Source organism: Euprymna scolopes, chromosome 3, assembly GCF_053919585.1.
Source record: "Euprymna scolopes isolate OS-2025 chromosome 3, ASM5391958v1, whole genome shotgun sequence".
NCBI lineage: Eukaryota > Metazoa > Mollusca > Cephalopoda > Sepiida > Sepiolidae > Euprymna > Euprymna scolopes.
In genome coordinates, this window is record NC_136484.1 from 8,820,663 (window position 1) to 8,847,806 (window position 27,144).

At 29.3% G+C, this 27,144-nt stretch overlaps 1 protein-coding gene across 1 annotated transcript; it reads left to right on the forward strand.

The window, feature by feature from the left end:
- The first annotated feature begins 426 nt into the window (after nucleotides 1–426).
- On the forward strand, nucleotides 427–25,399 carry LOC145252967 (uncharacterized). The gene is made up of 4 exons (XM_080112895.1): nucleotides 427–583; nucleotides 5,487–5,657; nucleotides 16,371–16,463; nucleotides 24,556–25,399. The coding sequence occupies exons 1-4, from the start codon at nucleotides 529–531 to the stop codon at nucleotides 24,900–24,902; spliced, it is 666 nt and encodes a 221-aa protein (XP_079969021.1). The 5' UTR covers nucleotides 427–528; the 3' UTR covers nucleotides 24,903–25,399.
- Nucleotides 25,400–27,144: the final 1,745 nt, after the last annotated feature.

Consider the following 27,144-nt stretch of genomic DNA (forward strand, 5'->3'; position numbering starts at 1 on the left):
AATAACAAAATTGCCATTTCACATTTCTAAAAAAATACTATCGAGTAAATAACAGTTATTGCTTATATATATATATATATATATATATATATATATATATATATATATATATATATATATATATATACACACACACACACACATTGTGTTTGAGTTGATTGCTATTTGTTGTTGTCGTTCTTCAGTGTTTATAAAGAAGGAAGAATCGACCTTTACAAATTGGTCACCCGTTCTTTACCTACAGAAAAATGCTTACAATTCTGTTTATGCTTTTTTTTTTGTTGAATCCGTGTGGTTATATGACCTCAACTTTTAACTTTGTGTAGTGTAGTGGGGGTGGAAATAAATAATGAGAGAAACATTAAAATATATTTTCCAGCAATCGGGAAATAAGCTTTAGGATTAAAACATTAGTTTATTAAAAGGATGTCTATTTTTCAGAGGAGACAAATATTAATCGTTCACCGGTTACAATTCATATAGCAGCAGCAGAGGACACAAAGCTGTACAACTCGTAAACAAATAATAATGCGTCAACTTTTGATTTTATTGTCATTTTTATCAATTTATTCTTTGGCTAAAGGTTAGTTAATTCAACATATTAACATTTAATTCGCATTTTTTAAATTGTTTGTGTAATTCAAGTTACTTTCTTTTTTGTCTAAACGAACGACGAAGATCGCACACGTGATTGTTCATTCATTTGTATACGAAACTAATCGATTTCATTATGAAAAATTAAAAAAAGATCGTTTTTTTAATGAAAAATAGAAAAATAAGTAGAATAAACTGCACATCATTTCAATATTACGTTTTTATTTTGATTGTCTCCTCACAAATAATAAAAATGGGATTTTTCATTTTCTAAAAATGGATTTTTCATTTTCTGAAAAAAACTAAACAAATACCGAATTATTTTGTTTTTGTTTATTTTAAACAAAAACAAAATAATTCAGCACTTAGTTGTACGAGTATGTATTATATATATATATATATATATATATATATATATATATATATAATACATACTCGTACAACTAAGTGCTGAATTATTTTGTTTTTGTTTAAAATAAACAAAAACAAAATAATTCGGTATTTGTACATATATATATATATATATATATATATATATATATATATATATATATATATGTACATACTCGTTATTGAATGAAGTTCTTATTAAAAAAAAAAGCGGTAATCATGCATTTATTGATCCGTGCTGAACTGCTGAAGTAATAACATTATCATTTAAAAACCCATTCTTAACATTGGGAGGGGAGGGGGTTTTGTACCTATTCTGGACTTTAATCTTACAATCGAAAAAAAAAAAACATATCATAAAACTTTAATTAAACTTGGAAATACGATTTAAAAAATAGCGCGGATCCGGATCAGTAAGTACATTAGCACACACAAAAAAAAAAAAAAAAAAAAAAAACAAACACATCAATTTTGTCAAGTATGTTTTTTTCTTGCAGAGGAAAATCAAATTTTAATGAGATCGATCGTATCCCGGTCATCATGCTTATTTCGCGGAAGAGGACGGGATGCATTTAAACAAAAAAAATTGATTAACAAAGGACAAAATGGAAAAAAGATAAACCCTGTAAAATAAGTGGAAAACTAAAATATTTATGTTGGTATTTTTTCTAACAAAAAGCGGTGAATCTTTCTTGGTGCCCCTCCTCGTCCACTAAATAGGCAAGATGGCCGGGATACTATTGATCTAATTAAAATTTGGTTTTCTTCTGTAAAAAAAAAAATACTTGATCAAATTAAGTGAATGTTTTAATGAGAACATTTTATATATATATATATATATATATATATATATATATATATATATATATAGTTTCCTTTTCAGATTAAATATGTTTTTAACTCATTTAAAAGTGTTTTTTAACATGTTTTATTAACCGTTTTGCTCGTATATATATATATATATATATATATATATATATATATATATATATATATATATATATATATATATATATATATAATCTTGCAGATGGGTAACATAATCACACTATTATTTCAGATGTGAAGATTTATTAAAATTTGATTTAAATTAACCACGTTGTTTAACAAATAAAAAAAAAAAAAGAAAGAATGCAAGATGAAGTTTTTAAATGATTAAATGTGTTTTATTTTATGATTTATAATTAAAAACATTGAACAATACAAAGTAAAATTTTGGGTACTTATGTATTTTTTTGGTACCGTGCTGGAATAATGTTATTATTCTGAACGCCATTCTTAATATGGGAGGGGAGGGCGTTTTTTTTATTTTTTAAATTTTTTTTTTAACTATTCTGTGCTTCCTCCATACAATTGATTAAAAAAATATTGTGAAACTTGAATTTAACCAGAAAAAACTATTAAAAATAGCCCGGTATCAAAAATACATATGCACTAAAATCTGGTTTAATTTAATCTTCCTATTAAATCGTAAATATGTAACATTTAATCACGTGATTATATTTTAATGTAATGTAAATAAGTAACATTTAATCACGTGAATATATTTTAATTTAAATTTACCACATTGTTTTACAAATTAAAAAATAATGCAAGATGAAGTTTTAAACTTTTGGGGTGCATATGTATTTTTTGTTCAGTGCTGAAATAATAAGTCAGCTTAAGACTGTTCATGAAGAATAGGTGGTTAACTCTTTTGTTTGGGTCTTGTTGGTGGCCTTGGCTCAGATTGTACGCACTCCGGTTTTTATTGAGTAACTTGCTTAATGGGTTTGGTGGGGATATGTACGTCAAGGGGGCACAAGTGCAGTGAGTTCATCAGAACACCTTCTATTAAAATACTTGTAAACCTGACACAGGGATGCACCATTGCAGTGATGGAGCAGAGGTTCGAGCCTAGTTGACAAAGTGGGACATATTAAATTGGTGACCCTTTTCTGGGGCCTATCCAAAAGAGAGAGGCTTGTGGTAAATGCATCAGCACAGATGTGGCAGCAATACTCCATGCATGAGCGGATGGTGGCATGTAGAGGTGCAGGATACTCTCAGGTGTGAACATTTTACTGGCATGATAGAGGGAACCCACCTTCTTTGCAGCAGCCTTTGCAATATGCTCAGTATATTTGTTCCAGTTCATATTGCACCAGAATGTTAAGCCGGGGAGTTTGAAGGAAGAATTCTCATGTAGGGAGTTATTTGTACTGGACATCTGTGGTTGGAGAGGCTTCTTGTAATTGTTAAAGGAGAGCAGCTTGGTCATAGTAGCATTAAATGTTACCTTTCACTTTTGTCCCCATTCCACTGAGGATTCAGTCATCTTTTTGAATTTGTGTACATACGTTCTTTCCATCATCCATGTTATAGAGTGTTGTATCATCAGCAAATATACCCATCTTGGACTCAATATTATCTGGGAGGTCATTGATGAATATCAGAAATAATAGTGGTCCAAGGATTGACCTCTTGAAACACTCCTGCATTAATGTTATGCTGCTTGGATGAATGTCCATTAATAACCTGGATGGTCCTATAATTTAAGAAAGATATAATTACATTTTGTATTCGTCCAGTTATACCGTCTGATTTGATTTTTGTTAACATCCCTTCATGCCAGACTTTGTCAAAAACCTTGGATATATCGAGGGTTACAACCCGGACTTCACCTGCCTTATCCAATGCATGATATTTGAGTTCAGAGATGATTGTTAAAATGTCTACAGTAGAACGACATTGCCTAAATCCATACTGTTTGTCAGAGAGAAGATTATCTTTTGCAAGGTGGTGGACTAGTGCTTGATTGATTAGCATCTCAAAGATTTTAGCTAAGAGGGGGAGGAGACTGATAAGATGATTATTGAGAGAGTCAGTCCTTTCACCAGAATTCTTGTACATTGGTACCACAGAGGCCATATTTCAGCTATCAGGGAAGTAGGATTCAGCAAAGAATTTTTGTAGAGTTTGGAAAGTATGGGGGCTGGCTCAGCTGAGCATTTCTTTATTAGTATAGTAGGGATGAGATCAAGCCCACACACCTTAGAAATGTCTAAAATTTTTTATAATATCGTGGTCATGAGAAGAGTAATTTTCAGATCATCAATTGTTGCTTCTGTCTGCATAAGGAAATTTGGGAGGGAGTTAGTTGTTGGCTCTAGTTGTTGGATAGTGTAGAAATTACTGATTGCACTTTATTCACTACACTATTATAGATTTTCCAGAAATCATGAGTTCCTATCTTCTGCGATTCTATGTGTTCCTTGACTATTTCAGCATGTTTTCATTTGGCTGTGGTTATTCCTCTCTTACAATGCTTTCTAGCCTGTATAAATTTTTTACCTATTTGTATTTGACTTATGATGTATGACCGGCAGAATGCATGCTGTCTTTGTGCAAGGACAGCTGCACAATCTGTAGTGAACCATGATGATGAGTCGGGTTTCATATAATAATTCTGTATGTTAACATGTGCTTCAATGCCCACTTTGCACCATTCAGTTATCTTATTGCCACATTGTTCAGCAGTGCCATGGCATGGAGCATCTCTGATATGTTCTCTGATGGCTTCCCAGTTAACCCTTTTGTAGTATGTAGTCATTTTGAGCAATACTGAATAATGAGGTCAGTCCTTATTCCAGGTCATTGTTTTGCTAACTAAATTCTATTTATGTTTCTAAAATTCCTAAATCTTTCATTAAAAATATTTAACTTCATGCATTTTTTTTTTTACTATAGAAACATTTTTCTAAATAAATTTCTTTTTGTTATTGAAATATTTGATATTAACTAAATATAGACAAGTGCAACCACTTTTGCTTCAATTAGGTCATCCAGCATTTTCCGGGAGACTAATATTTAACAGGAATTCAAGATGTAATGTAAAGAAATGGTTAACTGTAATATAGCCACTTGATTGGAAAACAAGATGGAAAAAAGACTTGAGGAAATGTGAAGTGAAACTGCAGTAAATTTTATTATTTATTTTTTGGTTTACCCCTTTATTTATTTGGATAAATATTGAAGCAATTTTTGTCCATTCATATAAGATGTGTTTCTATAACATTTTATATGACAGCCAAAAGTTGATAAATAATTTTTTCTGGAAAATGTCATTTCATAATAAAACTAGGACATAAAAATATGATGAATTTTAGCATTGAAACCATTGAATCTTAATAAAGCAAAATTTTGTTTTACTAGTAAAACAATAGAAAAACAAAATTGACTGACACACAATTTGATAACTTTGCTGATGACACCATGCTCTATAACAGACAAGAGAGAAAATGATTGTGCACATATCTAAGGCAATGGCTCAACATTCAGTCTGCAGTAGAATAGGGACCTAAATGAGTGGTCACATTTAATGGTGCTAAAATTAAGCTTCCTCCATTAAAAATTGCAAGAAACTTTTTCAGCTACCGATTACCATGACAATAAAATTCATCCAATGATGTAAGAAAAACACATATCTTATGACTAAAATTAAACTTTTCTTTTTGTTTCAGCAAATGTTTCTTCCGACTTTCGATTTGTTGTGGCAAAATGCATTGAGCAAATTCAGGAAGAGGCAGAAAAAGATGTGAACGAGAGAATGTCAGGAAGTTGTGGTTGTGCTAATTATTCCTGTGGTTGTTGTGCCCATATAGAGCAGGCCTCCCTTCACCTAAATGATACAGGTAAGTTGTAGATTGAAAAAATTAAACAAAATTTCAATATTGGAATCAACAAACACCAATTTTATCCAGTCCACTCTATGTTAAAACATATTCAATTATATGAAATGAGATACCAAACATAAAACAAAATCAAACTGTACACTCAGCTACATACAACAAATTTGCTCTCTTTCCTTAAGGGCCGCATTCACAAATGTGCAAGGGCTTAGAACTAAACTAGACAAACTAGAATCCTTTTTCTTAGTAAATCTCATATAGATATTTGCACAAACTCTGAGATATTTTTCATATTGCAAAAAAAAAAAAGAAATAAACCCATCCAATCAGACCTTCATTTAAAATATTTCAGTGTGTAAAAGTGTTGTATATCACATTCATTCATCGAATGTTGCTCTCCTAATCCACTTTCCAGATTATGTAAATCGACAAGCCTCATTTCTTCATCTATTCTGAACCACAGTATTTGAGGCTTGTATGACAAATACCTATAGTTAATTCTGTAACACTGATTGGCTTCTCATATATATATCATCTTAAAATATGATGCCTGTATATAATTAAATGTATGTATAATGTTTGTCTTTTCTTTTTGCCTCTAAATGTTCAATTGTGGGTCGATTTATTTATCATAACACATGTTATGCACCGGATGAGTTACCAAATACATGCATGATGCATACATAACAATACATATTGTCTAGGTGTCTAATGTGGCTCATGTATATATATATATATATATATATATATATATATATATATATATATATATATATCTCATATCATCTAGTGTGTGCTGTATAATGTTAGTTTCTGAGTGCATGTGTGTGTCATTGTTTTAGACATTCACAAAAAGTTATAGGAAGCATTTATTGTATGTTACGAACACAGTACTTTACAAGGATGAATAACATTCTCCTGTGGAGGTGCATCAAACTAAGGAGGCAACATAACTTCTCTTAGTCTTGACTGACAGGTCTGTAAAAACTGCACAAAGATTTCTTCCATCTGAGGGAATCACAATCGACATTCAAAATTATATTTTATGCAACTTTATTTTGTTGTGTTCCCCATCTTGGAGTTGCAACTGCTTCTTTAATCGAGTCCACATTTAAACAAGAGGGAAAAAGAGAGAGGACCAGGGAGGAAGATAGATAAAAAGACTTTAATATCTATTAACAAGAAAGGGACAGAAAGAAAGAATACAGTCACTTTAATGTGTTCACTGCCTTTGACATTTAAGCTGTAAGATCAAGCACACAATTTTATAAACAATCTGCCAATAGACTTGATCTATGATACACTCTGAAATCATCATGTTTATAATAGCACCTATTTACATTTACTTATCTCCATTTGAGTGTAAGACAAGTCTGGTACAAGGCCCCTAAATGTGGGGTTCATCAAAAGTGCTCTTTATCATCATATCACACTTTGCTTACTCTTGTAATTAAGAATTTCTTATTATTCGGAAATTAAATAGTAACTGTATTTCATTTTCTTGTCTTGCGACTGCATCCTGTTGACCCCTCACTTTTAACTAATCTCAATTCTTATACTTTTGCTATTCTAATGAATCATTTCCTTAAAACTGGGATTGGGGACATCCATAGTATCATGCAACAACCATCCTACCATTTGCACAATCACTAAGAATGCTAGATTGTTTGCTTTGATTGATTGCACTCGATTATCTGATAATCACCCCTTCTATGACTGTGTGATATCATAAAAACCTAGACACTTCCAAACTATGTGGATCTGATTTTATCCCTACTATATTAATAAAGAATGACACGGTTAAAATAGCTTATGTTCTCTCAAAACTCTATAACAAACGAGTAATCAAATCTTGCTTCTCTGCGAGCTGAAAAATTACATCTGATGAAGAAACTCATCTGCTCAATTGTTTCCTCATTAGTCATCTCCCTCTCTTTCAGTTGTTTATCAAGAAAGTGCTTGTTAACTATTTTTTGATGGTGGATTTAGACAAACTAATCTTTACCATAACAATCATCTCTGAATACATATTACCACATGCTGAAATAGGCAGGTGAAGCTAGGGCCATAGCCCTTGATATATCCAAAGCATTTGACAAGGTCTGGTATAAAGGTTTTCTCATGGGAATTTAATTGTATTACTGATTCTAAAATATGTAGGCAAATAAAATGTAGTCGATGAAACTACTCATAATTGGAAGTGCATCTTTTTGCCTGTCAGGTAATGAGATCAGTGAAGGAAGAAGAAGAAAAAAACTTGAGTTGAAACATTGATTCCTTTATATAAATTGCATTAATTTGCATATGATGGAAAAAGGATAAATTGGGAGGACAGTCAGTTGTGTTTTGGAAAGCAAGAGAAAGCATAGATGTTGAGAATTGTTTTTATGAATATGATCTTAGTTGAGAGGAGTTGATGAAAGTTGTGGTATTTCTGAGAAAATATTTTTTTTGCTTTACAGTAATATAATAAAATCCTTCTTAGACAAGAAAAAGATCCATATTGTTCTTGAAAACAACACGACATGTGTGCATGTCAATCATTGAATCTTTATTGTTCCTGATACTCATAAACAAACTCCCTACTAAAATTGTGCTTGACATGGGTATATTTGCTGATGACACAATACTCTCCACCTGATATAAATAAGTAAATATTCAAGATAATGTCTGAAAAGTTCTTCCAGTCTGTAGAAGAATGGGGTTATAAATGCTGCAGTTAATGCTACTAAGACAAAGTTCCTTTCTTTGAACAATTACAAAACCGTTTCCAAACTCTGATTGTTATGGCTAATAACACTAGCTGAGTTCATCAGTCAAACTACTCTAATTTTCACAGGTAACATGAATTGGAACAAATACATAGAAGAGATTTAATAGGCTTCTGCAAACAAGATGGGTTTGCTATCACAATATTTCCTTATGTCTCAGTGGCAATATGCCTTGTTTGGGGTGTTGCCACATCGATGATATGATAATTACCCCTTTTTATGTCTGTGATATCATCAAAAATCCTTGAAGGTATGTGGATCTGATCTAACCCAACTATACTAATAAAGATTCGATTACATTTAGTAATGCCATATAATTTGATTTTTGTGAAAATTAAATATGTTATTACTGAATGTGTTCTTAATATAATCAAATTCTTCGTCGACCAGTGGACAATCCATGCTCTTCTAGATAGCTCTACGCTCTACATATGATATTGATGTATTTATTGTTCCTTATATTTATAACAGACTGACCTTATGAAATTGTTTCTGAAATTGGTATATTTGCTGATGACATCACACTCTATATCAGATATATAGGAAAAACGAATGAGCACATATCAAAAAGCAATATCTAAAGCCTTAGAAAATGGCCTAAAGTCTGTAGTTGATTGGGATGTAAAAGGATGGTAACATTTAGTGCTCATTTCCTTCAACAATTACAAAGAACCTTTCCTGATATTGATTGCCATGGATAAGAACACTCTAGTTGTAATTTCATCATTTAAACTAATTCACAGTAATATTAGTAATGTTAACAGTTAACATGAATTTGAAAAAATACATAGAAGATAATGCCAAGACTACTGCCAAAAAGATTGGCTTTCTTTACTTTTCTCGGAAATTACACTTGACGGTATCTATACAATGCAACCATTCATCCATGCATGACATACTGTTCAACCTACCTGTAGTGTCTTTGTGTTAGACAGGTTTTAAAAAGTTTAAATGTAAAATGAATAAATATTTCGCTTCACAACTCCCCACTTAACATTCCCCTAATTTATAGTAGTATCTTGTATCTCGGTGGCAATGTGCTTTTAGTAGGGTAAACAAAAATATAAAAAAATAAAACTTTGCCAATTTCTGTTGTACATTTTTTTATGATAAAACTCTAACAATATTTTATTTCAAAAATCATTTTTTATTTCTATTACGTTAACTTGTTTTTTTAAAAGTTGTTTCATATTCGGTCTTTGTGTTAATTTAAGATATTTATAATTATGAGACAAATGGATCCTCAATAGCATCGATATTGGTTTGAACACTAGACAGATGGTGTTAGTGTTTGCAAATATATTAGATTGCTTTGCTATCAGATGTGTATAGTTCATTATTTAAATGTTTTGTTAATATATTAGATTGCTTTGGTATCAGATGTGTATAGTTTATTATTTAATTTTTTTGTTATTAGATTGCTTTGCTATCAGATGTGTATAGTTCATTATTTAAATTTTTTGTTATTAGATTGCTTTGCTATCAGATGTGTATAGTTCATTTTTTAATTTTTTTGTTATTAGATTGCTTTGCTATCAGATGTGTATAGTTCATTATTTAAATTTTTTGTTTAATATATTAGATTGCTTTGCTATCAGATGTGTATAGTTCATTATTTAAATTTTTTGTTAATATATTAGATTGCTTTGCTATCAGATATGTATAGTTCATTATTTAAATTATTTCTTAATATATTAGATTACTTTGCTATCAGATGTGTATAGTTCATTATTTAAATTGTTTGTTTATATATTAGATTGCTTTGGTATCAGATGTGTATAGTTCATTTTTTAAATAATTTCTTAATATATTAGATTGCTTTGCTATCAGATGTGTATAGTTCATTATTTAAATTATTTCTTAATATATTAGATTGCTTTGCTATCAGATGTGTATAGTTCATTTTTTAAATAATTTCTTAATATATTAGATTGCTTTGCTATCAGATGTGTATAGTTCATTATTTTAATTCTTTGTTAATATATTAGATTGCTTTGCTATCAGATGTGTATAGTTCATTATTAAAATTATTTCTTAATATATTAGATTGCTTTGCTATCAGATGTGTATAGTTCATTATTTAAATTTTTTGTTATTAGATTGCTTTGCTATCAGATGTGTATAGTTCATTATTTAAATTTTTTGTTATTAGATTGCTTTGCTATCAGATGTGTATAGTTCATTATTTAATTTTTTTGTTATTAGATTGCTTTGCTATCAGATGTGTATAGTTCATTATTTAAATTTTTTGTTAATATATTAGATTGCTTTGCTATCAGATATGTATAGTTCATTATTTAAATTATTTCTTAATATATTAGATTACTTTGCTATCAGATGTGTATAGTTCATTATTTAAATTGTTTGTTTATATATTAGATTGCTTTGGTATCAGATGTGTATAGTTCATTTTTTAAATAATTTCTTAATATATTAGATTGCTTTGCTATCAGATGTGTATAGTTCATTATTTAAATTATTTCTTAATATATTAGATTGCTTTGCTATCAGATGTGTATAGTTCATTTTTTAAATAATTTCTTAATATATTAGATTGCTTTGCTATCAGATGTGTATAGTTCATTATTTTAATTCTTTGTTAATATATTAGATTGCTTTGCTATCAGATGTGTATAGTTCATTATTAAAATTATTTCTTAATATATTAGATTGCTTTGCTATCAGATGTGTATAGTTCATTATTTAAATTCTTTGTTAATATATAAGATTGCTTTGGTATCAGATGTGTATAGTTCATTTTTTAAATAATTTCTTAATATATTAGATTGCTTTGCTATCAGATGTGTATAGTTCATTTTTTAAATAATTTCTTAATATATTAGATTGCTTTGCTATCAGATGTGTATAGTTCATTTTTTAAATAATTTCTTAATATATTAGATTGCTTTGCTATCAGATGTGTATAGTTCATTTTTTAAATAATTTCTTAATATATTAGATTGCTTTGCTATCAGATGTGTATAGTTCATTTTTTAAATAATTTCTTAATATATTAGATTGCTTTGCTATCAGATGTGTATAGTTCATTATTTAAATATTTTCTTAATATGTTAGATTGCTTTGCTATCAGATGTGTATAGTTCATTTTTTAAATAATTTCTTAATATATTAGATTGCTTTGCTATCAGATGTGTATAGTTCATTTTTTAAATAATTTCTTAATATATTAGATTGCTTTGCTATCAGATATGTATAGTTCATTATTTTAATTATTTGTTAATATATTAGATTGCTTTGCTATCAGATGTGTATAGTTCATTTTTTAAATAATTTCTTAATATATTAGATTGCTTTGTTATCAGATGTGTATAGTTCATATTTTAAATAATTTCTTAATATATTAGATTGCTTTGCTATCAGATGTGTATAGTTCATTTTTTAAATAATTTCTTAATATATTAGATTGCTTTGCTATCAGATGTGTATAGTTCATTTTTTAAATAATTTCTTAATATATTAGATTGCTTTGCTATCAGATGTGTATAGTTAATTTTTTAAATAATTTCTTAATATATTAGATTGCTTTGCTATCAGATGTGTATAGTTAATTTTTTAAATAATTTCTTGATATATTAGATTGCTTTGCTATCAGATGTGTATAGTTCATTTTTTAAATTATTTCTTAATATATTAGATTGCTTTGCTATCATATGTGTATAGTTCATTTTTTAAATAATTTGTTAATATATTAGATTGCTTTGCTATCAGATGTGTATAGTTCATTTTTTAAATAATTTCTTAATATATTAGATTGCTTTGCTATCAGATGTGTATAGTTCATTTTTTAAATAATTTCTTAATGTATTAGATTGCTTTGCTATCAGATGTGTATAGTTCATTATTTAAATTATTTCTTAATATATTAGATTGCTTTGCTATCAGATATGTATACTTCATTATTTAAATTATTTGTTAATATATTAGATTGCTTTGGTATCAGATGTGTATAGTTCATTTTTTAAATTATTTCTTAATATATTAGATTGCTTTGCTATCAGATGTGTATAGTTAATTTTTTAAATAATTTCTTAATATATTAGATTGCTTTGGTATCAGATGTGTATAGTTCATTTTTTAAATAATTTCTTAATATATTAGATTGCTTTGCTATCAGATGTGTATAGTTCATTATTTAAATTATTTCTTAATATATTAGATTGCTTTGCTATCAGATGTGTATAGTTCATTATTTAAATTCTTTGTTAATATATTAGATTGCTTTGCTATCAGATGTGTATAGTTCATTATTTAAATTCTTTGTTAATATATTAGATTGCTTTGCTATCAGATGTGTATAGTTAATTATTTTAATTCTTTGTTAATATATTAGATTGCTTTGCTATCAAATGTGTATAGTTCATTATTTAAATTCTTTGTTAATATATTAGATTGCTTTGCTATCAGATGTGTATAGTTCATTTTTTTAAATAATTTCTTAATATATTAGATTGCTTTGCTATCAGATGTGTATAGTTCATTTTTTAAATAATTTCTTAATATATTAGATTGCTTTGGTATCAGATGTGTATAGTTCATTATTTAAATTATTTCTTAATATATTAGATTGCTTTGCTATCAGATGTGTATAGTTCATTATTTAAATTCTTTGTTAATATATTAGATTGCTTTGGTATCAGATGTGTATAGTTCATTTTTTTAATAATTTCTTAATATATTAGATTGCTTTGCTATCAGATGTGTATAGTTCATTTTTTAAATAATTTCTTAATATGTTAGATTGCTTTGCTATCAGATGTGTATAGTTCATTATTTAAATTCTTTGTTAATATATTAGATTGCTTTGGTATCAGATGTGTATACTTCATTTTTTAAATAATTTGTTAATATATTAGATTGCTTTGCTATCAGATGTGTATAGTTCATTATTTAAATTCTTTGTTAATATATTAGATTGCTTTGCTATCAGATGTGTATAGTTTATTATTTAAATTCTTTGTTAATATATTAGATTGCTTTGCTATAAGATGTGTATAGTTCATTATTTAAATTCTTTGTTAATATATTAGATTGCTTTGCTATCAGATGTGTATAGTTCATTATTTAAATTCTTTGTTAATATATTAGATTGCTTTGCTATCAGATGTGTATAGTTCATTTTTTAAATAATTTCTTAATATATTAGATTGCTTTGCTATCAGATGTGTATAGTTCATTTTTTAAATAATTTCTTAATATATTAGATTGCTTTGCTATCAGATGTGTATAGTTCATTTTTTAAATAATTTCTTAATATATTAGATTGCTTTGCTATCAGATGTGTATAGTTCATTATTTAAATTATTTCTTAATATATTAGATTGCTTTGCTATCAGATGTGTATAGTTCATTATTTAAATTCTTTGTTAATATATTAGATTGCTTTGCTATCAGATGTGTATAGTTCATTATTTAAATTCTTTGTTAATATATTAGATTGCTTTGCTATCAGATGTGTATAGTTCATTATTTTAATTCTTTGTTAATATATTAGATTGCTTTGCTATCAAATTTGTATAGTTCATTATTTAAATTCTTTGTTAATATATTAGATTGCTTTGCTATCAGATGTGTATAGTTCATTTTTTAAATAATTTCTTAATATATTAGATTGCTTTGGTATCAGATGTGTATAGTTCATTATTTAAATTATTTCTTAATATATTAGATTGCTTTGCTATCAGATGTGTATAGTTCATTATTTAAATTCTTTGTTAATATATTAGATTGCTTTGGTATCAGATGTGTATAGTTCATTTTTTTAATAATTTCTTAATATATTAGATTGCTTTGCTATCAGATGTGTATAGTTCATTATTTAAATTGTTTATTAATATATTAGATTGCTTTGCTATCAGATATGTATAGTTCATTATTTTAATTGTTTATTAATATATTAGATTGCTTTGCTATCATATGTGTAGTTCATTATTTAAATTTTTTGTTAATATATTAGATTGCTTTGCTATCAGATATGTATAGTTCATTATTTTAATTGTTTGTTTATATATTAGATTGCTTTGCTAAACGATGTGTATAGTTCATTATTTAAATTGTTTGTGTATATATTAGATTGCTTTGGTATCAGATGTGTATAGTTCATTATTTAAATTATTTGTTAATATATTAGATTGCTTTGCTATCAGATGTGTATAGTTCATTATTTAAATTGTTTATTAATATATTAGATTGCTTTGCTATCAGATGTGTATAGTTCATTATTTAAATTGTTTATTAATATATTATATTGCTTTGCTATCAGATGTGTATAGTTCATTATTTAAATTGTTTATTAATATATTAGATTGCTTTGCTATCAGATGTGTGTAGTTCATTATTTAAATTATTTGTTAATATATTAGATTGCTTTGCTATCAGATGTGTATAGTTCATTATTTAAATTGAAGTTTGTGTCTAAAAATTGATTTATTTTAGATTCATTTTCATTTGTTATTTTTATATCAATAATAAGTATCTTATTCACTATACATTGACAGTTATTAATTAAATGTTTTTTTGTTAACGTGCTTATTTTTGCTAACTTTGTTGTCCATCATTCACACCGGACATGTTGTGTAGTGCACATTCTTTGATAGAGAAATCAATCATACTGAGCTAATTCTTTCATTATTAACACATTTTATTGTAACTTTTCTATTCTTCCATTTATTTAGGTTCAATATATTTTGTTTATTTTCTTATATTGGATTTTGTAGTATTTAATAATCTCTATGTTGTGGGGACATACACACCCTTATAATCACAAAAATGGACTTATCCATTAGCCATATAAGCAGCAAGTATAGACCGCTCAATGAGAGCTATCCAGATGTCGTACAGATACGAATCCCCACGGACTTACTAATCTTCCTGTATCACTAAATCTGTTCTGGATATATATGTTCTTCGTATTCTCACCAGTCATCATGTTTTCCTACTTTCCCCTTTTCCAACTCCACTACACTCTAACACGACTTATTTATGAAATTTACTTTGTGCATTTTTTATGTAAGATTCACTTTAATTTAATTTTACTGATGATAATGTTAAATAACATTTTTACTTTTTGTGGTTAATTTACTTACTAATACTCAATTCATACAAAGAAAACCCTAAAATGTTCACATAGGCAATATTTTTTTTCTTTTTACATAGGTATCATCATTTATCAAGGCAAAGAAGTCACTCGAGGGTAAGGGTTAAAGAGTGTACAGTACATTCAATAAAACAATTAAGTTATTTATATGTCCAGGAACATAGAAAATTTGCAGACAGATAAATATGATACAAGATTTGAACACAAAATGACATGAGCTTATCATTACTATGTAGAACGTTGCAATGAATAGGGTGTTTTTTGGGTTTTTTTTTTTAGAGAGAACAAACTTTACATTGACATATCTATTTTCTTTACTTTCAGATTATTATTGGGTGAAACATTTGATTAACAGACAATTTCACCGACATGTCAACATACACACGCATATATATGTATGGACCTGTCAAATGGCTACCTTGTTTATGTAATTAACTCTATAAAACTATTTTTTGGGGATGTCTAAAGCCACACGTCTATGCTGATAAACATGTATGTTATTGCAAAAATACATCCTAATTGAATGTGCAGAGTTTGTGAAAATTGTATCACTAGATTATGCCATATACGTACTAGCTGTGGGACATATACCCATAATTATATTTAAATTAAAGTAGGCAAAGATCGATCTTTGGAATAAACCACATATTTTTATAATGCAAATATTTATATACTTGTTTATTCATATTATAAAACCATTTTTCTAAAAGAAATACACTAGTGATGATAAAAGTAATTTAAAGAAATCGGACTTTCACATTCTGTTTAAATGTTATTTGTTTTGAGACAAGATTAAAAGTTATTCTTTTTCATTTCCTACTTTTTTTTCAGGATGTCTAAACTTTACTTACCTACCAGAAGAATTGGGAATTTCTGTGCAATTCACCCTAGATGGAACCATTGTGTATAAAGGAAAAGCTTCAGGTGAGAAATAATGTGGTTCCATAATTTCAACTCAAGGAATTTGATTTCAATCAAATACACATTTATAATATGTAAAGTAAATGAACCAATGTCTATTCATCCATTTAACATACGTACATTTCTTGGAGTTGTAATCATTCAGTCTCAAATAATCATGAAGCCATGGTCAGAAGAAAAAATTCTTGATAAGTTAGTACGCATAACAATAAATAACACTCTTCTATCAGGGGCATCACTCTGCTGTAGGGAACAATGATTATCAGCTCGTATTAAAGTGATACTTTGTGGTAAAAAAAAACAATTGAATACTTTCAATTATCACTATCATGAATATAAATGGCAAAATTTATAATGTGATACATCTCTCCCACTGCTACTAGTGATATTTGTTGCCCAGTGATATTGTACTTCACACAAACATTGGGGGTTCTCTTTGGAATCTACCTACACATATCCACACTGATGAGTTGTAGAGCTGACAAAATTCATGTTTGTAAACAACTATATATACAAGTATACACACACACACGAACATAAGCATAACAAAGCACTTAAGATATACTCGATACTGATTTATTTAAATCTTAATTCCTCTCACTCTCTTGTCTGGAAATACCAGTTGTGCTTGAAATAATTTTTTTTTTTTAATTACTAGCAGTTCAGCCCGGCTTTGCTTGTGCCCTATGCACTGTTCATAACTTTATGTGGATATATATATATATATATATATATATATATATATATATTAAAAAGCTTGACTCATGTCCAGGTAACCTACATCTAAAATTTAAAGTGTTTAGACCCAAAATTAGTGGAGGAGTTTGGTAGAGTCTACAAAGGTAAAATCTTTTGAACTTTGACCCTTGGCTGTCAAATTTTGCTAAAAACTGATTAAAAAGCTTGCCCTATGTCTGAATATACTTTATGTAAATTTTAAATGTTTAGACAAAAAAATTGGCTGAGTAATTTGGTAAAGAACGCAGAGGTCAAATATTTTTAACTTTGACCCCAATTTTTACGCGCATAACCTTTATTGTTTTGGGCTCAAATAAAATTACAAAATTTGATCCATGTCCAAGCAACTTACATCTAAAATTTCAAGTGTTTAGATCCAAGATTGGCAGCAGAGTTTAGTAGAGTTTTCAAAGGTCAAATCATTGAACATTTACCCCTTAAAAATAAAATTTCTGGCTGAAAACCGATTAAAAAGATTTTCCCAAATCTCAATACCCCTTATCTCAAATCTCAAGTCTGTGGACGGAAATTTGACAGAGTAATTTGGTAGGCAAATGTACACACACACACAGACAATTTTATTTTTATAGATATATAGATTACTTGGTAGGTCACCACAGGGATAGAAGTTAAGTTTAGTTTGGTGAACATGGCTACAACATACACTACTTTAGAGGACAGCTCAATAAGAATTTATTCACATTAGATTTGAAGATGAACATGTTATAGTTACTCGGGAAGCAGACACACAGTATTGTATTCCAAAGATGGACAGTTCTGTAAAAGAAACTCTGGAATTCTAGTTTAGTTTTAGGCATCGATAACACGTGAGGGAAGGTGTTGGCAGTTGTTGCCGCCAGATGAGTATTTGTTGTGAATGTTTTACATATAAGCACAATAAATTGGAGAGCAATCCTACACTTTCCATACAAATAATAATAGCATTGAAATAAATTCACCTCTTTTCTTTGAGAAGAGAAAGTAGGGAGGTGACCCTCACTCAATAAATTCCATAGACAGTATTGTACTCAGTCACGGCAGGAAAGAGTGCTCTTAAGGAGCGCCACATATTTGACTCTTTATACAGGAAGAGGTTTGCGTCAAGAGTCAGATACTTTCTGGAGTGGCAGAATGATCCCACTATTCAATGATTTTGGCAATGGATCCGATGTACATCTTCCATTTCAATTCGGATAAACGTCATTCCCAGAAATTGGTCAAAGTAGTGTGCTCTTTCAAGATGAGAACTATTTATTTTAATTCGGATAAAGTGAGATCAGAGCATTGGTGATGAAAAGATAAAAGTTTGGCTTTGGATGCATTAAAGGTAAACCGTTTTTTTTTCCTATTGCACTACTCGCTAAAGGTCGGAGGAGAGACAATCAGCAAGATCCTGATCTCTGACGGCTTTAGAACTGTTGCCATAAATTATAGTATTTTTGTATAGATGTCGATAAATACATGAAAAATGTGGTTCTGGAGATCAAGAAGAGAGTTCAGCCTAGTATGAATCACTAAGGCACACAAGCATTAATACTGTGTACTTTGGATTTCTACCCATCAATGACTACCTTAATAAACCTTTTAGAGAGAAAGGATTTTATTGAGGGGACGTTTTCAGCTATTCCGTGGCTGAAACTTTTATGAAGTAGATCAAACCCTATCAAATGTCAAAAGTTATTGTTTAAGAAATGAACCATCATCAATAGATTCACTGATCCTGTGTGATATTACCATCAGCACATCAGCTGTTTATCTCTCAGAACAGAACCTGTATTGCATGTCGCTGAATATGTTGGTTTTACTTAGGTGATTGATAATTTCTCTATTTATAGCGAACTCAAGCAACTTATTTGTTGTGTAGAGCATGCTGATTGGTCTGTACTAAGATGTAGAAGACAGATCCCAGTATTTTTTAAAGTGTATATGTAGTATATGGTTACTTGTTTGTTGGTCCCCCGATTTATCGGAGAGGACCAATGTTATCAGTAGCATCCATGTGTCCGTTAGTCTGAACGATTGCCAGATAACCATGAATTAGTTTTTTCCTGAAATTTTGCTACACATTGTATTTCATTAAATAAATGTGCACAGTAAAAAATTTCTTTTTGTGAAAATTTCCGTTACATACCCAGGGGCTCAAAAGTGGTAAAAAATGCCCCAAAATAGCCAAAAATGACACGTTTTGCCCCATAACTTTTGTTCCATCCATTAGATTTTTCTGAAACTTAACCAAAATGTGGAGCCAATTGTTCTTAATATGGGTGGTCCTTGCAAAACTTTGGTTCATGTCTCCAAGGACGTTTAGTGCTAAAATGCTCCTTTTTGTGTTTCTTTTTATATTTCTCAACAAAAACTATACATGTCTGACTATATAGTGATTTCTCATGGGAGTCAACTAAAATTTGCATGTGTTAAGGCCTAAAACTGCACCGTTATCCATTTACACTTGGATTCGGCATCCTCAGGGACTCAAAAGAGGTCAAAAATGCCCCAAAATGGCCTAAAATGACACTTTTTGTCCTATAGCATTTGATTCATCCATTAGACTTTCCTGAAATTTGGCCAAAATGTGAAGGTCATGGTTCTTAATATAAATTCAGTATGGGTGACCCTGGCAAAATTCTGGTTCGCATCCCTCTGGGACTTTTAGAGCTAAAAAAAACATGCCTTTTTGGAGCTCTTTTTTCATATTACTCAAAACCTTGATATGGAGCTCAAAAGAGATCACAAAAAAAGTTTTGCATAACAGAATTGAAGAAACCGCTGTTCCCAATGTTGATGAGTATAACAAGGGGAAGCGTGTTTCTTGGAATGATTTAATTGCAATCGTGAGAATTGGTTGGGGGAGTACCCCAAAAGCACCATAATTTTTTAGGACACCTAGGCTACATGATTCGGTCAAAGAGAGCAAAAAAATGTGATAAGTTTAAATCAAATTACTAGTGTTGGGATGATTCCTAAATTTTTTCCGATTCCAGGAAAATGTTGATTAACGATTCCAATACCAAGTATGATTCTGATTCCAATTCCTGTGGAATTGTTGTTTTAAAATATACCATTATATAATCAAAAGTTTTTGTGTAGCAAAAAAATTTGGTACAGCGAAAAAGTGGAAATACAATTAAAGGAATTTCGAAAACGATTTGATTTTTTTTGTAAAATTTCTTTCATTGAGGATAAAAGTCAAACAAATATTTTAACCATGAATGAAACATGCACCATGAAATTAATAACAATCAATTGCAGGAGTTATTTTATATATTTAAAAAATAAAGAAAAAGTAAGTCATGATTAATTCAACAAAAATACAACATCAAATTTTAAGGGGAATAACATGTTTTGTTTATCTTTTGATATTCATTTTTTGTTTTATTTTCTCTTTATCTTCGATAAATCTTTAAAATTTAACATTTTTTTGCAGCTTCAATCGCTAACTGATTTTTATTCCACTTTCTAGAATATTCTTATTTCTAAATGAAATTTAAAAATAACTATATATTTGATTACATTTTTAGCCTTTTATATTCAATCATCTCAAATTATTCCTATTTATTTATTTGACATTTAAAAAATATTTTTAACAACAATGTTATTTTTTAAATCTAAATAAATTCGTTTGGTAAATGTTATCTTATGCTACAACAGAACATTGCCATTCTAATTTTGTTTTTTAAAGGTATTCGAGGTCGCAACAACGAATCTGATAATCAATCCCGCCACAAATTTACCATTTATTCTAGAGTATCTGTACAGTAAATATGCTGTGCTTTCAAATAAAGAACATAATATCTGATATATATATATAAATACTTAGAATTATAAGTGGTAAAAAGCGGGATAAAAAGTGTTCACCTCGTTAGTAGAGCTGTATATGTTTTCTTATTTTACAACCTGAAGATATTAACTTAACAAATTACAGTTGTTTTCACAGACAGGAATAACTGATCTGTTTCATTGGATGGTGAAAGTTAAAACCTGGTAGCATCTGAAATATATATTTATATATATATTTTATATATATTGTTTTTAATATATATAAATATATATTTATGCTGCTCCCTATATGAGAGTACCAAATTGGTTAAAGGGAAAATTAGTCCCAACTCGCATTTAGGTTAAAATGCACTTTTGTAAATAATTGAATTCATTGAAAACCTATCGCAAAAACAAATAACACACACACACACACACACACACACACATATATATATATATATATATATATATATATATATATATATATAATATAAAGCTGAACGTCTGTGTGTGTCTGGTCATGAATAGGCTCCTATATGGTTGACTATTATAGAAAACTAATCACATATAATGATAGAAGATGTATCGAGACACAGGAATTGGTATGTTTGATCTGGCATAATGATGATTCATTAAAATTGTGGGATCTGCGTTCGCGCCTGGTCCACAAAGTATGGAAATAAAAAATGTAAAAATTAAAAAAAAAACGTTTACAAGTGTTTTTGATATAGATGTACATAATAATTCTTTGATAAGTATGTTTTAACTTAAATAGGGATGGTATAATAAAATTGTGGGGCCTGCATCCGTGCCTGGCCTCCATAGAATGTAAAGACTTTTCATATCTATTTACTTTGATAATTATGTTTCAGTTTAAAGTTAAAATTATGGGGTGTTTGTTTGCGCCTGACCTCCATAGAATGGAAATATGTCACAAAGTTTAACAAGGTTTTTTAATATAGATCCACAGAATATTGTGATATGTGTTTCAGTGTGAACAGGTATGGTATAATAAATTATGGGGTTTATCTATTTTATTTTTACTTTCATCATATGTTGCTTTGGTTTTGATATCTCCAAATTCGAAGCTATCTCTTTACAACCCTTCCTTTTTATAACCTATCCTACTTTCATAAATCAGTCCATTTTCTGTAGGCTGTTTTTGAACCCAGTCAACGATGGGTACTTTTGCTAGTATATATATATATAACGTTATATGATTTAATATTAAACTATGTTTTCTATTCACATTGGAATTTTCTTATTTTTCTTCTTATTTTTATTATTGGCTTATGCTTCTCCGATGTGAACGTGAATTTCACAATATTAATAGTAAAATAGGGATATAAAAGTAAGAAATAAACTTTTAGTTTTTAACTTCTGTAGAGAAAATCAAAACCCAAAGTAAATTTAAATAAGAGTTAATTTCATGAATCTAATATTATACTAGCACTAATTAGTTTTTTTTTTGTATTATATTAGGGATGAAGTTATCAATGGCCGTTTCTTGAATATATATTTGAATCACATATAACCAATATTTAGATTTTCCTTATTATGTTAGAAATTTCAATTATTCTTTATTTTTCAACATTACAGGTAATTAAATATTCACTAATCAGTTTAACAAAATCGGTAAAAAGTTTTATTTTGTTGGGCGAAAAAGGCAGCAGCAAATGTAGAAAAATGGATGAATTAGTATCGGGTGGAGGAGTACGCACTGAGATTTTAATGTGGGGTCTGTGTGTCTTTGTAATACGCAATGTAACATAAATAAAATGGCTGACTTATGTCGGTTTTAATAGAAATACACTATGGTGGAATTTTAATTTTGTTATGAAATTTAGTTGGCTATACGACCTGAAATATTAATGTTCTATCCATAATGTAAGTAATGTTCATAATAAAATGGAAACAGTTATTGAATTTAAAAAAAAAATAATAGTGAATTACTGTGATGTCAATTTGTAAACGCTTATGCACATTAGACCGAATACATGCATTAAGAATCTGTTTATGGAAACAGAAATAGATGGAAATAAGGCATCACTATTTAATCTGTATACATTATGTTAAATAAAGTCTTAGATTGCATTGTTTCGATTTATGTGTCTTTGCTAGGTCAGTTTTTAATGTGGGAAATGTCTAGCTCTTGGAAATTGAGAACTGGATTGAAACAACAAAAATTGCCACTGTTTAAAAGGATTTCTACTTCATTGACCAATAGCAGAGACATGCATTATCTTGTATGAGAACAGAAACTACACTTTGTTTCTAGTGAAGTGGTCAAGGGATTTTGCATTGTTGTTACGAGTCGAGTGCTCGAGGATGAATTTGGAGATGTGCGAAGAAGATGAGTCAAAGTTTTTCAAAAGACTGATTACACAGGATGAAACCTGGGTCCATCACTATGATCCAGAGACCAAAGCCCAGTCAATGCAGTGGAAGCACTTGGACTCACCACCTCCAAAGAAGGCAAGAATGCAGCCCTCTGCTGGGAAGGTCATGCTCACAGTCTTCTGGGACCAGGACCGAGTAGTGATGACAGATTTCCTGGCAAAGGGTACCACAATTACAGGGGCCTATTGTGCTTCACTTTTGAGGAAATTAAGGGAAGCTATCAAAATCAAGAGGCGGGGCCATATCAGCAAAGGTATCCTCCTCCTGCAGGACAACACTCTGGTCCACAACTCACATGTCGCCAGATCAGAAGCACGGGTGTGTGGTTATGAAATCCTTCTCCATCCTCCCTACTCTCCTGCCATTGCACCCGCTGACTTTCACCTCTTCCCAGCCATGAAGTTGTTTTTGAAAGGAAAGCATTTCCCAGATGATGTAGCCTTGATTTCAGAAGTCATGTCGTGGTTGGACGACCAACTTGGGTGTTCTACAAAAGCGATCTCTAGAGCTGCATCAAACGATGGGAGAACTGCATAACTCTGGGTAGTTCCTATGTAGAGAAAGACTAATAACTGTGCCAAGTTTCGTTGCTCTACTGCTATAGGAAGTGGGTTAAGGGCATTACTTATTGCACACCCTTCATATAAGGCATGAAAATATGGTTAATTTTAAATAAAAGCAAAGAAAAAAAAATGTCAGAGGTAATTCAACAAAAACGATTGCATGTCTAACAAAAAAACACTGTAAACAATAACTGTTATTGAATGATATGTTTTTTTTTTTATTTTTACGGAGATAAGGGTTATTGCATAAGGGTTATTGCATGTACAGTAATCAATGAGATAATATTGTAGTAATCATTAATAATGGAGATTTTATAAAGTGTCTTACTTAAGGGGGCGGTTTATCAGTAATTTGTTTATGTTGGACTTGGAGACATCCAAGTTGTCGTCAGTAATCAAGTATTATGCATTGCTATACAATTTATTATATCTTGAAATAGTGTTTTAAATGAAGTATTTTTTTTATTATTATTCAGTTACTTATACTTTAAAATGATATGTTTTATATGATGAAGTATTATGTATTATTTAATTTCTTGTAGCTTGAAATGCTGTTTTATGGAGTATTTTTTTTTATTCTTCAGTTTCTTGTCATGCCTTATTATCAGTCTTAAGAATATTAAATTCTTTTTCAGCTCGTAACCCACCGCCTCTTTGTTTTGGACTTCCACGTCTGATTGGTGTCGGCATGTGTATAAAATTTTACAACCTTTCCGTGGCAAATCATGCTTTCTCCGGCTGCATCCAACTTCAACTTAAAGGTGTTGTGCACGAGAACTATGATATTGGTTGCTTTAAACTACATTTCCCTCGGAGTGGTTATCAGTTGGTAGAGGAATCAGCAATGAAACTGCTACATGAGACTCCAACTAATAATCTATTGGTTGTTGCTAAAAAGAATCCTGATACTGTGCTACGCTTCCGTCCAGAGAAAAGGACCCGCAAGGCTTTCAAGCTGAGACCACGAATACTCCTCAATTAATATTGTCTTTATGGCATCACTTTTCGTCCATGTATTTTCAGGGGGTAATGGGGATAAAGCATAGAAAGTATAAGATAGTTTATTATAATTTTCACAAGCATATTAATCATATTCTGTTAGTAATTTCTTTTTAAACATACTGTGTGCATATAATATATATATATATATATATATATATATATAGAGATATAATGTGTGTGTGTGTATTTTGAGGGAGGTGATGTTTGATCAGCAGAGCTGGGGAGCCATGGTTTAATATACAGTGGGTGCAATAAGTATCAGATATAAAGCAAAAGTTCATTAACAAAATTCTATTCCAATGTATTTTAGTATGATAAATACAAATCTGGTATCACAAATCATATATAATTATGCATTCACTAGATAAGTATATAAATGTTATATCTAGGATTCAAAAAGTATCGAACACACAAAGTCTGCAGAGGATTTGAATGTGCCTAATGTTTGGATATCCCAGCAAGACAACGATTCCAACCACACGACTGAGGTAACTAGTACATGATTTTGTGAGAAAGAAATAGAGGTATTAGGATGGGCAAGTCAATTACCTGACCCCAACTTAATGGAAAATCTGTACCAAAAGTTGTAATTCATTATACAAAAGAGAGATCTGAGGAATCTGACAGAACTTAAACGAATTTGTCAAAAAAAAATGGGATAAAATTCCAGTTAACATTTGTAACAATCTTGTAAGGAAGTATCCCAAATTTTTGGAAGCTGTTATAACGAGTAAAGTCCATATTACTAAAAACTAATACTATTTTTCATGTGTGTTGGATACTTTTTGAACCCTAGATATGACATTTATGTAATTATCTAGTAATGATTTCTGATGCTAGATTTCATACAAAAATACATTAGAATAGGATTTTGTTATCGCTTTTGTTTTCATGTAATAAAAATGAATGATAGCACCTACTGTACTGTTTTTTTTAAATCTCTCAACTAAATAATTGAAAATCTCTTTAATAACATTGGTACTATTGTTTGTTCATGTAAGTAAAACAATTCAGCGATACAGGAGATTAATTGACTTATTGACAAAACATTGGTCCAACAAAGAACATTTTTTTTCATAGTTTTAAAGGTTTTAAAAAAACTACCAAGACTATATATATATATATATATATATATATATAATGTGTTTGTGTAATATGACATTTCTTTTAATTAGGATTTAAAGCATAAAAACATGGAGTTATAAGTTGAGGAACAACATTACAAGAGAAGAAAGAAAAAAATATTTTCTATATTTAATAATCAAAAAACCATTTGACTAAAACCTAGCCATCAAGACCCTGTTTTCATTGTCACTTTTTTAAAAAGTGTATGTTGATTAAAATATACCAATTAAAATAAATTATTTACTAATTACATTGAATTATTTTAAAGGGAAAAGAGAGAAAAGTTGGCAGACTAAAACAGACACTGTGCAAATTACACATATTATGGAAAATGATTTCTGCAAACTAAAGCAATATAGAAAACAAAATATATTAAAGGGAGAAAAGAATTTAAAAATACACAATTTTAAGTTTTAGAATAAATTTATCTTTTGTGAAAGATCTTTTTCCCTGCAGAGATAGAGGTTTCACATAGCCATGCTTCATGCTGGCAAAACACTAAGGTAGTATTTTGAACGAGTCTTATATACAATGCATCATAACACACTTGTCATATGCATGTGTGCCAATGGATGCCCAATGAATTTTTGATCACTTGTATTTGCTCTGTATACATTAGGTAATACATTTCTTTTTTCTCATCTACAATTTCTGAAAACATGCATGAACACGCTTCTGTTAATTCTAATTACTAAAATGTACAACTCAGACAGTCAGCCTTGGTGCTGACATTTGAATTTATCTATAACAAAAAGTTTGTGAAAGGATAGAAAGGCAGTCCTGGTGCAAAACACCATATATATATATATATATTGAAATATATGTATGTAGATTTTAAATAAATGAAAATATGTATGTATATATATATATATATATATATATATATATATGAAACAAATACATACATATATACTTGAAATAGATAAATGGATATATTTGAAATTATATATATATATATATATATATATATATATATATATATATATATATATATTTCTGTAGAAATATATTTTTCTTATTATATATCAATCCTTATATAAGGAGCTCAATGTGAATACAGAGCAATATATAGAATAAATAGCAAATGTTTATATTCC